Genomic DNA, 12,329 nt, shown 5'->3' on the forward strand with positions numbered 1-12,329 from the left:
AAATAAGGAATAGAAGAGGTTTTTTTCTCTTAAGAACCAACTGCTTTTATTTAGAAGGAGCAAATAAAAATACTTTTTTCGTTTAAAAAAATCTTTTAAACATAAATCTTTTTTCTCTGGAAAAAAATACAATTCTGACATTAAGTTCATTGGTGTTTTTTTCCTGGAAAAAACACAAAAACACTAAAACTGATCATTAGATCATGATTAAGCTCAAAAAAAAAAAACACACGCCACAACCAAAAAGTAAACTGAAATAATCAGGACAAACTACTCTTTTTTTAGTTCCCTGTATAGTGAGGAGAAAGGGGAATTTTCCATTAAAATAAATGATGCATTCATGAAAAAAAAATATTCTAAAGGCTTTTGCATTTAAAAAAATATTTTTAAGGTATATTTTGGTTACAAATAATAAATCTGCAGCTGAGAGGTTGCTGGAGAATATGCAAAAGGAGGGAACAGGGGAATTTTCAGGCAAAACAAACCCAAGGATTCAGGATTTCATTTTCTGTGCTTAAAAGTCTGGAAATAAGTACAATATCCAGGAAATTTGGGGATTTTGTGTGGAAAACAGGCGGTTTGCTTACTGCAAAAGGGAAGGAGGAGCCACCAGATCCCATCTCGTGCCATCCCTGTGAAAAACACCCAAAATCACTAAAAATTGTTATTTTATACAAAAAAAATCCATGTGAGCTCTGAAGTGTCTCCAGAACCCTCAAATAAGCCCCAAATTTCCCCAGAATGCCTTTTTTTCACCCCATGGAAACCTCTTGCGGCTTATTTTGCCCCCTACTGCCCCCAAATCCACCCCAAACATTCCAAACACTAAGAATTTTGCCAAAAATTCCACAGATTTGTATCAAAATGGTTTTTCTTCCCCAAATCCTCCATTTGGTGTCAAAATACCTTTTCCCCCAAACCCCCCTCCCTTGGATCACAATTGGAATTAAAATGCTGAGGCAACCATCCCTCCCCCCACCCTATCCCCCCTAGCTTGAGGCCACATCTGTCTCCACTCTATCAGATTCACTCCAAACCCAGACGAATTTTAACCAAAATCACCCAGATTCATGTCAAAATGGGGTTAAAATGCTGACACAGCCCTCCCACCAACCTTCCCCTTCATGCCACCTCCATAACCCACTTCCACTAAATGCACACTAAAACTTTATGGAAAGGAATCATTTTTTCCAACCCCCCCGCCCCAGTTTTCATCAAAATGGGTATTTTTCTACTCAAAATTCCCCAAAGTTGGATCAAGATGGGGCTTAACATGCAAGAAACCCATTCACTCAGCTTGCCCCACACAAACCCTCCCAAATGCTCTATTTGGACCCAAAATAGGAGGGTGGGGGGGAAACACCAAATTCTAGCCATGATGAGGACAAAAATAGGAAATTTGTAGGAACTGTGCACAAAAAGGGCAAACCTCTGAGATTTGGGGGGAAATGGGCAAAAATTGAGGGGAAAAAATGTTTACAATGTAACCTTTTGGGAAAAAGTGTTAAAATTATTAAACTTGTGGGAAGAAGTGGGCAAAAGCCATAAAATTGGGCAAATGCATGGGTAAAAAAGTCTGACACTTGGGCAGAAAATTTCTCAATTTCTCAAAATAAATTTCTCAATTTCTGTCCATCCCCAAACAATAAGGAAAAGCAGGAATAAACAAAGAATGAAGCCTCCCCACTCTTCCCCACTCACCAGCCCCTTGCCTCTTGAATTCCCAGAACTCTGCAGACACAGACTGTTTGTCCCAAATTGCTCTATTTATACCCAAATAATAATATCAAAGCCAGAGCCAAACCATGCTGATTTGGGCAGATTCAGCAGAATTTCAGGATGGGAGAAGGGGAGGGGCCAGGGGACACGACCTCCAGTTCCAGAGAATTTGGGAACTGGCAGCTGGATCCTGTCACAGATGGGATGTGACAGGAGTGGAACCCACAGGGACATCGTGATAAATGTGAGAGCCACAGGGATGTCGCGACAGCTGTGGACCCCACAGAGATGTCACAATAGGTGTGGGACCCAAAGCAATCATCCCAAATTCCATGAACTCCCAAAATCACTGGCCTCGTGGTACCCTCTGGCCCCATGACCCCAGGGGAAAGACAGACCAAATCCAGATGGTTTTTACCCAAAATTAATGGCCTGAGTCCCAGCGGGGAATTCCAGGGAATGGGAAATTCTGGCCCAAATGACTGAAAAAAACTGAAGAAAATCAGCTGGAGGCAGGAGAGACGATGGCAAACAGGGAATTATAGGGCTTTTGCCTTAAAATGAAGACATAAACCTGGGGAATCCCTGAACCCCACAGAGATCCTCAAAACTGTCCAGAGACAGGGACTCCCCCCAAATCCATGGACATCCAAAGCCACATGGAGATGCCCCAAAACTACCTAGGGATCCCCTCAGCCCTCTGAATCCCACAAACCACAAGATCCCTGTGGGGAGATGGGGGTTCCTTGGGGGCATTGGGGGTCGCTGGAAGGGTTTTGGGGTTCCTGGTAAATGACACTTAGAAATTTTCAGTTGCCCTGAAGGTGCTGGATGGAGCTCAAAAGACAAACTGGCAAAAAGCAGGAAAGGATGCATAGGTATGCACAGAGGATCACAAGCACAGCTGAAGCCAGTGGAGAAAGTAGTAATGAGGAATATAGCGGGGGTTTTGTCAAGTTATGCAACAAGAAGCAACAGCACATGCCCAAGGAAAATGCTCAAGGAAAGGTCACCTGTAATATGGAAGCATTCAGTGAATATGACCACCAGAGACCCGCTCGTGGCCCTTCCAGGACCATACCCTGTTATAAAGTTTCACCACACACACCAGATTATAGGAGAAATCCTTCAGTGCGTCCTGCACAGATAAAGAATGCCTGCTTTCTAATGCTTCAAATTGTGTTAGAAAGCTTATTTTCCAGCCAATTTTGGTATCATTCTCTTGGACGGGCTTATGGATCTACGGGCTGCTAAGAGAGTCCTGTCGGGGTTCGGGAGTCCCTGGGAGAGTTGGGAGTTTCTAGGGGGGGGCCAGTGGGGGACATTGGGGGTCTCTGTCAGCGGGATCCAAGCTCTCTGCCACCTTAACCATCCGAAGAACCTCCCAAACCACATGGAGACCCCCTCGACCGTCTTGGACCTCCAAACCCCCTCTAGGACTCCCAGAACCACACCAACCTCCCCAAACCTTTCCCTGGGGATCCCAAACAACATATCTGGGACCCGCAAAACCATCCAAGCTACCCCCACAACTCCCTGGGCGTCTCTCGGCACCCCTAGATCCGCAAGCCACTCCAGGGATTCCCACATGTACTGCAGCGACTCCCTCAGTGCCTCCAGAGCCCCAAAACCCTTCCCACAATCCCCACAACCCCGCCAGGGACCCCACCCCTCCCCCGCCGCGCTGGGCGCCGCCGCTTCCCGCCTTCCCCCTCCCCCGCCTCCCATTGGCCGCAGCGCCCGTCCGTCCCCGCCCTTAACCAATCAGCGCTCGAGATCGGAGCGCACGGGCGAAACCAAACGAGAGCGCGGGCGATGGAGAGGGTGAGGCCTGAGGGGTCCGGAGGAGACCGACGGGGGGATTTGGGGGATCCCGGAGGGGAATTTGGGGGGGTTCGAGGGGACCTCGCGTCACTGCCCGCATCTCCCCCGCAGAGGCTCAGCCTGGAGCAGCGAACGGAGCGTCTGGTGCAAAGGAGGTGGGTGGGCAGCCCGCCCTCAAGTGCCCCTCGGTATCTCCAAGCGCCCCCTGGGGACCCGAGTCTGCTCCCCCGTTCCCTCAGTGTTGTCCCGGACTCCAAGTGCTCCCCAGACTTCCAAATGTCGCCCCACACTCCTAAGTGCCTCTCAGTTCCCTCCCTTGCCCCGGTGTTCCCCAAGAGCACCTCGGGAACCCCCAAATACCCCACCCCATCGCAGGTGATGCCTGGACCCCCATTCTGCCCATAAGTGCGTTCCGCAACCCCTCAGATTCCTCTCGAGAGCACCAATCCCGCGGGGGGCAGTGCAGGATCGGCATGTCGGGGGTCCTCGGCTCCCCTCCCCGACACCCTCTCTCCCCCGCAGCCAGGCCCTACTCAAGCCCCGCCCCTGCGGGCCAGAGAGGGCGGAACCTCTGCTTGGCTCCGCCCCCTGCAGTTCCATCCACGATGACCCCCTCGTCCAATGGCGCTCGAGGCGGTGCCGAGGGGAGGAGCCAGCGCTGGACACGCCCCTGGCGGGCAGCGCCCTGCTGGGCTTTGCTGCTCCCCAGAGTGCCCTGCAGAGTGCGCCACGGGGCAGGTCACGTGATTCCCCCAGGGCCCTGCATGGTGCAGCACCCTGGGAGTCACGTGAGCCCTCTGAGGCCCCATGGCCAATCAGGAAACGCTTCTGCAAGCATCAGGGGGTGTCTTCACCCCAGGCCTTCTCCCAGGAACCCTTGTGGCAGGAGCCATATTGGAGGTCATATGACTCCCTCAAGGCCCTCTGGCCAGTGAGAAGCAGCTCACTGGATGCCCTGCAGGGGGCAGGATACTCACAGTCACGTGACTCCCACGAGGCCCTGTGGCGAATCAGCAGAAGATGCTGTGCATCTGCACACCAGAGGATGCCACCCTGTGGGAAGCAAGAGTCCCATGAGCCTTTGCGGCACGAGCCATTTAGAGGGTCACATGACTGCCTCGGAGTGCTACAGTGTGCACCATATCAGAAGTCACGTGACTCCCAGGATGCTCTGCAGCCTGCAAGGAAGGTGCATCCTGAGCCTCTGCACTGGGGAGCAGCGGCCTTGAGGTCACATGACGCCTGCAAGGCCCCACAGCCAATCGGGAGCGGTGCTCATGATGCCCTACAGGGGGCGCCATTGCAACAGCCACTGGGTAGGGAACCAGAGGAACCCTTGTGGGACATGGTGTCACTTGTGGGTCAGAGGGGTCACTGATGGGCCTGGAGGTGCCCTTGTGGGCCAGGGGGGTCGCTGATGGGCTAGGGGGATGCCCTTGGGGGCCAGCAGTGGTCACTTGTGGGTGGGGGTGAGGGCCAGTTGTGGGTCAGGGATCACTCCAGGGGCTGAAGGGGCGCTTGTGGGTTTGGGAGGCACTTCTGGCTCTGGAAGTCCCTTGTGGGGCTGGGAGACCACTTGTGGGAGTGGCGCTCCCTTTGACATGCACGCCCCCCCAGGGCCTCTGGGGGACCCCCTCCTCTGGATGCTGCGATGTCACCGCCGGGCCATAATGGGACGCCTTCGGTACGACACTCCCACCCTCAATTTTCAGGAGTCTGCCACTGCACCTCCCCCAGGTCCCTCTAATCCCTCCTTTGATCTCCCTTCTTCCCCCAGGGCCATCGAGACCCTCCTGGAATGCCCACCTGGGTGTCCCCAACCCAGGGTGGGGCCAATAAAGCAGTGACACCCCAAAATTGCAACAGGGAGGTGGGGAAATGCCCAGAGTCTCCTCCTTTACTTCCCCTACCTTTGGGATTGCCCCCAATCCCCTCTCCCCCCATATGTCCCCAAGAGCATTTGGGGGGTTCTGGGAGCTCGAAAGAGGGTGTTGCTGGGGTGCCGGGTGTCTCTAGGGGTCCGTGAGGGTCTGTGGGGTGTTTGGAGGGGCTCTGAGGCTGCAGACGGGTTTGGGAGTGTATGGGGAGCGCTGGAAATCAGGAGTGGGTGGGGGGGGGTTGGGTACCTATAGGGGGTCTGGAAGAAATCTGTGCGATTTGGGAGGGCACTCTAGGGGTGTTGGGGGAGGTCTGTGGAAGATGTGGAGGGTCCAGGAAGGGGTTTGCAGGGACCCTTGGGTTTTGGAGGGTTTTTAACCGTCTAGGGGTCTATGGGATGTTTGGGGGAGCCCAGGACAGGGCTGGGGGTTGGGTCTGTGGGGACTAGGAAGTCTATATGGCTATCTGGGTGGGTTATTGGGCGTATTGGGGCGGGGAACCCCCAAACCCGTGGGGCCAGGGCTCAACTGTCTTCTTCAACTTCACGGCCGACGTGGCGCCGGGGTGTTCTGGTGTCCCCCCGCCCCTGAGAGCGCTGCGGGGGATCGTGGGGGGCCTCAGAAACTCCTCCTGAGTCCCCAGAAATCCGTCGGGCCCTCCCGCCTCCAGTTGACCGCGGCTCGCGCCAGTTTACTCACTTCCTGGACTACAACTCCCAAAATGCCCCGTAGAACGCCCTTAGGGCCAGGACTGCAGTTCCTATCATGCCCCGCGGCCGCTGAGAGCGCGGCTGGAGCCGGAGCTACTCGGTAAGTACCGTCCTGGCTGCTCCCCAAGGGCTTCCCAAAACCGTAAGTGCCCCCCGGGTCCCCATAAGTACTCCCAATTTCCTTCTCCTGACCCTCAGGAGCCCTTCAGGATCTTTAGGTCTGTCCGCCCCCGTCCCCTACTTGCCCCAAAAAGCCCCCCTATGTGTCCCGTGCAACCCCCAAATGCTCTCCAATGCCTCCCCGACCCCTAAGTGCCCCTCCAGACCTTTTCGTAATCCCGCGAATACCCCCTGACTGCTTCCCTGAAGTGTCTTCTGGGAACTGGCGAAATGACGACGGTGTAGAGAAAGACCCTGACCCTATCGCAGTATCAGCAATAGTTCAGCCTTTAATTAAAATTTAAATCTGCAATTGCTGATGTGGGGGATGGACAAGCCTCCCCACTTCTTCCTGCCGCTCCCCTGGTCCCTCTTGGAGCCAGGGAAACGGCAGGAAAAACATTCCTGCGTGTTGCACACATCAAAAATTTCGCTGGAATTGGGACCAGAGTCTGTAGTGAGCTTCCCTGACGGGTGGAGATCGATTGCTGTCGGGTGAAGAAGAGGTTGAGAGGACTTTGGGGACCACGAGTATAGACTCCTGTAGTCCTCTCAAAACCCCAGAGACCCCCACAGGCTCCCCTGTAGATCCCAAATACCCTTAGAGTCCCCTCAAAACGCTCCATAGCCCCTGTCCCTCCATGCCACCTATAAACCCTCAGGACCCTCCCAAACATCCTTCTAAAACCTCCTGAGGCCCTCTAAAATAACTCGTAGGTCTGCCGAAATCCCCAGCACTCCCCCACACCCCCCAAAAGGGCTACCCCAGGTGGCCACAACTACTCATGGACTGCCTGAGCCACTTTTTGGGCTGAGATGTATGTAGGTATAAATATAATGGAGATATAAAATATGCTATAGAAAGGGGCTCCAGGAGAGCTGGGGAGGGCCTTTCTCAGGGGACAGGATGGATGGTGAGGGTTTTCACCTGTCAGAGAGCAGGGTTAGATGGGATATTGGGAAGAAATTCCTCCCAGGGAGGGTGGTGAGACCCTGGCACATGTTGTCCAGAGAAGCTGCAGCTGCTCCATCCCTGGAAGTGTCCATGGCCAGGTTGGACAGGGCTTGGAGAAACCTGGGATAGTGGAAGGTGTCCCTGCCCATGGTAGGGGGTGGATTGAGATGACCTTTGAAGTCCCTTCCAAGCCAAACCAGCCTGGGATTCTGAATGTGGGGGAGGTTGGGGGTGGGTGACCTTGGCTGACCCCAGGTGCCCCCCCAGACTGCTCCATCACTCAGGATTCAGGGAGAGACAGGAAGAGAAAACCTGATGGAAAAGCTCCTGGGGGAGATGGGTTGGGGGGGTATGAGTGCCTCAGGAACTGTTCCAGCTTCCTTTCCATGGGGTGAGTCCCTCAGGTGGAGGCACTTGGGCCACAGAGGCAACACCTGCCTCACTCTGGTCTTCTCCAGGGCTGCAGGGGAATCTCTGCTCTGGCACCTGCAGCACCTCCTCACCTGGGGAGCTGCTCACAGAGGAGGGACAACAGCAGTGAAAGGGACTTGGGACCAAAGGAGGCATCAGCAGAGCAAGAAACATCTCCCGAGCTCTAGCTGGTGTCAGGTGAACTCAAATGGGACATTGGGTGCGTTTGGTTTGAACCAGAAAGAATTTAAGAGTAAATTGTGGATTTACTCCCGTGTCAGGAACACAGAATTCCCTGGAACATGGATTTGCTGCTTTAAGATGTTGTTTTACTTTCCATATTTTGTCTGGTGCAAGAGGTCAGTGTCACCTTTTATAAATAAAGAGATGATGATCATGATGCTACTTATTTAGGCTCCCTTGCAGCACGGCAAGCATTTGCAAGGCAGGTACTTTGCTCCCAAGACTTCAACATGTGCAGATTCTACTTTTCCCTTGTTCATAATTTTCCTTTGCTGGGCTACTCCCATCTGCTGACCATCCCACAAGACCAGAGTCTTGATTGCACCAAAATGAAATGAATCTGTGAATGTTATTTTTCTCAAGGATTTTAAGGCTTATGAATCCCCTGTTCTGAAGTGATACGGGGTGTGGCAGGCAAGACTTGGAGGGTTTAGAGATAAAAGCAGCATTTCCCGTATTTATGAAAAATGAAGTATTTTCACTCAGACATGGCAGCTTCTCTCTCCTGGAAGCTCCTGCAGGGTTTAGGGAGGGAATCTGGGGACATCCAGCAGATCCTGATACCTCCTTTTTCCTTAAGTGAGGATTCTGAAATGGCAAAGGAAAAGGATCAGGAAACTTTAGAAGCTGAGGAAAACGACCCAAAATGTGGTTGCTGAGGCCCTTGCCCGTGTTTTGGGCAGTAAAAGAATAGTTGGGGTTGGAAGGCCGTCTGGAGATTAACCAAGAAAATGTCCTCATCTGCCACAATCTCTTCACCTCGCAATGTTTGGGGTTTTGGAGATGAAACTTAATTTGTATCCCTGAAGGGATGAATGGAGTTTTCTCCAGGTTTGAGTTTGAAGGAAACAGAACTATGAGTGTTGCATTGCTCTCACCTGGCTTTTGTGTCTCCCAGCCCTGTGTCACGTGGCAGGACAGGTCAGGCTCCTCCCTGCCCACCTCTTCCACCTGCTGAGTCCTTCCAAAGGGCTGCACAAGGAGCCTGGACCCACTTCATTCCCCTCATCCATCCAGGAACTGTCCCATCATAGAAGGCGTAATTTTATGGAGTTCAGTGGGGAACCTTCTCCCTGCCATCGCTCCCTGATTATCTCATGCTCCTCTTCCTGTTTTATTCTGTTGCTATGTCCTGCTCCCTGTGCCATCGCTCCTCTCTGTATCCCCTGTCCTGCTCCCTGTGCCATTGTTCCCCCCTGTAACTGGCACGATTTTCTTTCCCCCAATTGTCCGTATTCCATCATCAAGCGAGCTGCTCCTGCTTTCACAGAATCACAGAATTAGTTCGATTGGAAGGGACCAGTGAGTCATCTGGTCCAACCTCCCTGCTCAGGCAGGATCATCCCAAGGACATGGCACAGGGTTGTGTCCAGACCTACAGTCCCCTGTAGATCCAGATGAGGTTCAGTGTACACAAACCGTGTGGTGGAAGTTCCTACTGCAGTGCCGTCACCATATACCAACTTATTGGCAGTGATGTCATGCAAAGAGTGGATAATTTGGTTACCAAACTCTGGCAATATGAGTAAAGTCTCTTTTTCACCCTATGGGCCTGCATCTTGTCTGTGGAAAGGACCTTCAGCAATTTAAAGGAGACTACCAGCAATTTAAACGAGTGCTCCATGCCCCACCAATACAGACCAGAGTCTATAGGGAGGAAGTGCCCCCTGCTCAAGAGAGTGGGGGCACACCATGAGGTAACCTGTGCTTTTACCTGCCTGGCCATGGTGAAAACATGAGGAAGTGGGATGGAAAACCCACCCCTGCCTTGGCTGCATGGGTGTGTGAGTTGAGAGGGAAAATTAACCATCACAGAAAACTCTTCAAAGAAAAATGCCACTCAGTTTCCATTGGGCATCAGGCAGAAATGAAGGACTGATCTTACTTCTGACCCTCTGGAAGGGACCTCCATGTAATTTTTACAAGAAGTGAGCAACGTGTGCCGTGATCAGAGCTAGTGGGGCACTGGCTCCAGCCAGGTGTGGGAAAAGGACAGAGGGGTCTGTTGGACTGTGTGGATCCATGGCTGGCACAGCAGAGCCACAGTAGCACAAGGCTTTAGTTGACATGGGTGCACAATGTGCCCTGATGCTATCATGCAGGGGCAGAATCCATCTCTGGTTTTGGGATAACGAGGGATCCCAACAGGGACTATACTGGAAGCTGCAGTGCTCCTGTCCAGGCATGAGTGGCAGAAAAATTCCATTGTCGCTGCCCTAGAGGCTCCATGTATCCTTGGCATAGATCACTTCAGGGAGGTATTTCAAGGACCCAAAAGGACATCACTGGGCTTTGGGAGCGCTGCTGTGGGAATAGAAGAAATTATGACAGCTGAATCTCTTGCTTCATCTTTCAGAGGACCCTTCTGCTGTGGGACTGCTGAGGGTTGAAGAACAGCAGGTACTGATGGCTGGCACAACAGTGTCCCTTTGGCAGCATGGCACCAACTGAGACTTTAGGACCCCATCCATGAGATGATCCATGAACTGGAGAGCTGGCGTGCTTAGCAAGACATGCTCATCCCTCAATAAGCCCACATGGCCCCTACCTGAATCCTGTGGAAAGTGGATACTGACAGTGGATTGTCATGGCCTGAATGAAGTCACACCATCACTGAATGCTGCCATTCTGGACATTTTGGAACTTCAGTTTGAGCTGAAATCCAAGGCAGCAATATTTTGCCCCATAGATATTGCCAATGCATTCTTCTCCATTACTCTGTCAGCAGATTTCCAGACCTGGGGTCCTTCTTTGAGGCTGCCCCATGGTGGGCCTTGGCCTCCCTGTGGCACCCTGCCCACACAGGTGGGCTTGGCCACCATGCTGAGTGCTCCACGGGGCTCCTGGGGATGCCTGGTGAGGGGGATGCTGTGGCTGATGATGGAGCTCTTGTGCCCAGTCACACGTTGGGGATGTCCAGGTTTCAGGGGTGCCTCAGTCTTTTGGGGAGGGGCGTGTCCAGTCCAGTGATGGGTCCCCCAATCCCATGGGAGGAGGGGGTGTGTGTTCCAATCCCATGGTAAAGGTCTCAGTTCCAGGAAGGTTAATCAGTTACGTATGGGAGTCTCTCTCTCATTAATTGGGAGGGAGTTCCAGTCCCAGGCAGAGGGGCCCAGATCCCTTGGTGGGGACTCATTCCATGAAAGGGTATAGTATCCCCTGTCCCATCAGCAGGGTTCCAAAAATGAAGTGGAGGCAGGATGTTCTTACCCTGTCCTGTTTGTCACACTGTTGGGGTACCCCCTGTATTCAGGGTCTTTTCCTCCTCCATTTTTTGTCTCCCAGAGAAACACAGGGCCACTAGAAAGATGTCCCAGCTGGCCAGGAGGAGTCCAGGCACCTCCTGCCACAGGGCACAGTCATAGCAGGGTGGGGGATACGGTGGGAACATGGACACACTGGGGACACATGGGAGACATGAGGACATTGTGGGACATGTGAGGGGACAGGTGGGACATGAGGGACACTTGAAGGACCCTGCGTGCCTGAGGGAGATAGGGAACATGGGGACACAGAGTAGCAGTGAGGGTACTGTGTCCATGGGGAGGGGCAGTGTTGGAAATGATGCACCTTCTAACATTTTAAACTAACTTTAGTCAGGGGTTTTGTTCGTCTTCACCCGGGAGGAAGGGACTGGAAGTTTCTTTTCAAGTGGCTCTGTTCCCCAGACAAGGCCTGATGAGCTTGGCATCTCAATGGACTGGGAACTGCCACAGGATGCACAAGAAATAAGTGACCATCAACACCTAAACAAACTTCCTGGTGTGTCAGAGACACCTGGTCTAGGAATCAATAAAAGATCAATAAAAGAATGAAGAATGAGGACCTAATCAGCATTGAAGGCAAAGGAAATAGGAAATCAGATACAAAGAACTGTGTAACTTGTGGACAATGAACATTGAACCAATGAATTTTTCTGGGTTTTGACTGTGTAAGTATGTAAAAAATCTAGTAAAGACCCATGCATAGAATGGTTTCTCTGCACAATCCAAGCAGTGTGTGGATGACATTATTTCTGTTGTACGTTCTGGCCAGAACAACATCCTGGCCAGAATAATATAATGCCTTAATTCTCTAACACTAAAATTGTTGTTGGAGATGTATTTTTTTTCCCACAGTTTTGGTGACAGCAGGACAGTACCTTCATGTCACTCCATTTCCCCCACATCACCTGTGTGTGCTTTTGCCTCAGATGGATCTTACGGACAGCTGCAACCCTCAGCTGACCCCCACTGGCACGGGGAGGCAGTGAGAGCTGCTGGGAGCAACTGGAACATACTGGAACCATGGTGGAGGTACTGGGATCACAACTGGTATAACTAGGATCAGGCAGGAAACAACTGGAACCATGCTGGAGAGTGACAGGGAGTAAGGGAAATCATACCAGGGGTGAATGGGAGCAACTGGGACCATGCTGGAATCATACTGTAT

The 12,329-nt window shown here is 52.2% G+C and overlaps 2 protein-coding genes across 5 annotated transcripts in view; one reads left to right on the forward strand and one right to left on the reverse strand.

The window, feature by feature from the left end:
- The window catches only part of LOC116999493 (zinc finger protein 282-like), a 56,784-nt gene extending 52,186 nt beyond the window's left edge, over nt 1-4,598 (reverse strand). Inside the window, exons 1-2 of the mRNA XM_033066255.1 lie at nt 4,521-4,598; nt 588-632 (exon numbers count right to left, since the gene is read on the reverse strand). The gene's annotated coding sequence lies outside the window, so the exon portion shown is untranslated. The remainder of the gene's footprint in view (nt 1-587; nt 633-4,520) is intronic.
- LOC116999496 lies at nt 3,498-11,890 on the forward strand. Of its 4 annotated transcripts, XM_033066261.1 has the most exons (8): nt 3,498-3,543; nt 3,655-3,698; nt 4,066-4,859; nt 5,161-5,227; nt 5,321-6,230; nt 7,703-7,853; nt 10,255-10,298; nt 11,495-11,890. In XM_033066261.1, the coding sequence occupies exons 1-5, from the start codon at nt 3,535-3,537 to the stop codon at nt 5,388-5,390; spliced, it is 984 nt and encodes a 327-aa protein (XP_032922152.1). In that variant the 5' UTR covers nt 3,498-3,534; the 3' UTR covers nt 5,391-6,230; nt 7,703-7,853; nt 10,255-10,298; nt 11,495-11,890. The 4 variants fall into 4 exon arrangements, with proteins under 4 accessions (XP_032922152.1, XP_032922151.1, XP_032922153.1 ...); XM_033066260.1 differs by having other exon boundaries at nt 10,255-11,890; XM_033066262.1 differs by lacking the exon at nt 7,703-7,853.
- The last annotated feature ends 439 nt before the right edge of the window (nt 11,891-12,329 follow it).

Source organism: Catharus ustulatus, chromosome 8 (assembly GCF_009819885.2).
Source record: "Catharus ustulatus isolate bCatUst1 chromosome 8, bCatUst1.pri.v2, whole genome shotgun sequence".
NCBI classification, from domain to species: Eukaryota; Metazoa; Chordata; class Aves; order Passeriformes; family Turdidae; genus Catharus; species Catharus ustulatus.

Excerpts from the sequence above, each read along its gene's own strand:
- LOC116999496 (XM_033066260.1), top strand. Across the intron at positions 3,699-4,065 it reads GAGCGTCTGGTGCAAAGGAG|CCAGGCCCTACTCAAGCCCC; the intron begins GTGGGTGGGCAG and ends TCTCCCCCGCAG. Across the intron at positions 5,228-5,320 it reads GCCATAATGGGACGCCTTCG|GGCCATCGAGACCCTCCTGG; the intron begins GTACGACACTCC and ends TTCTTCCCCCAG.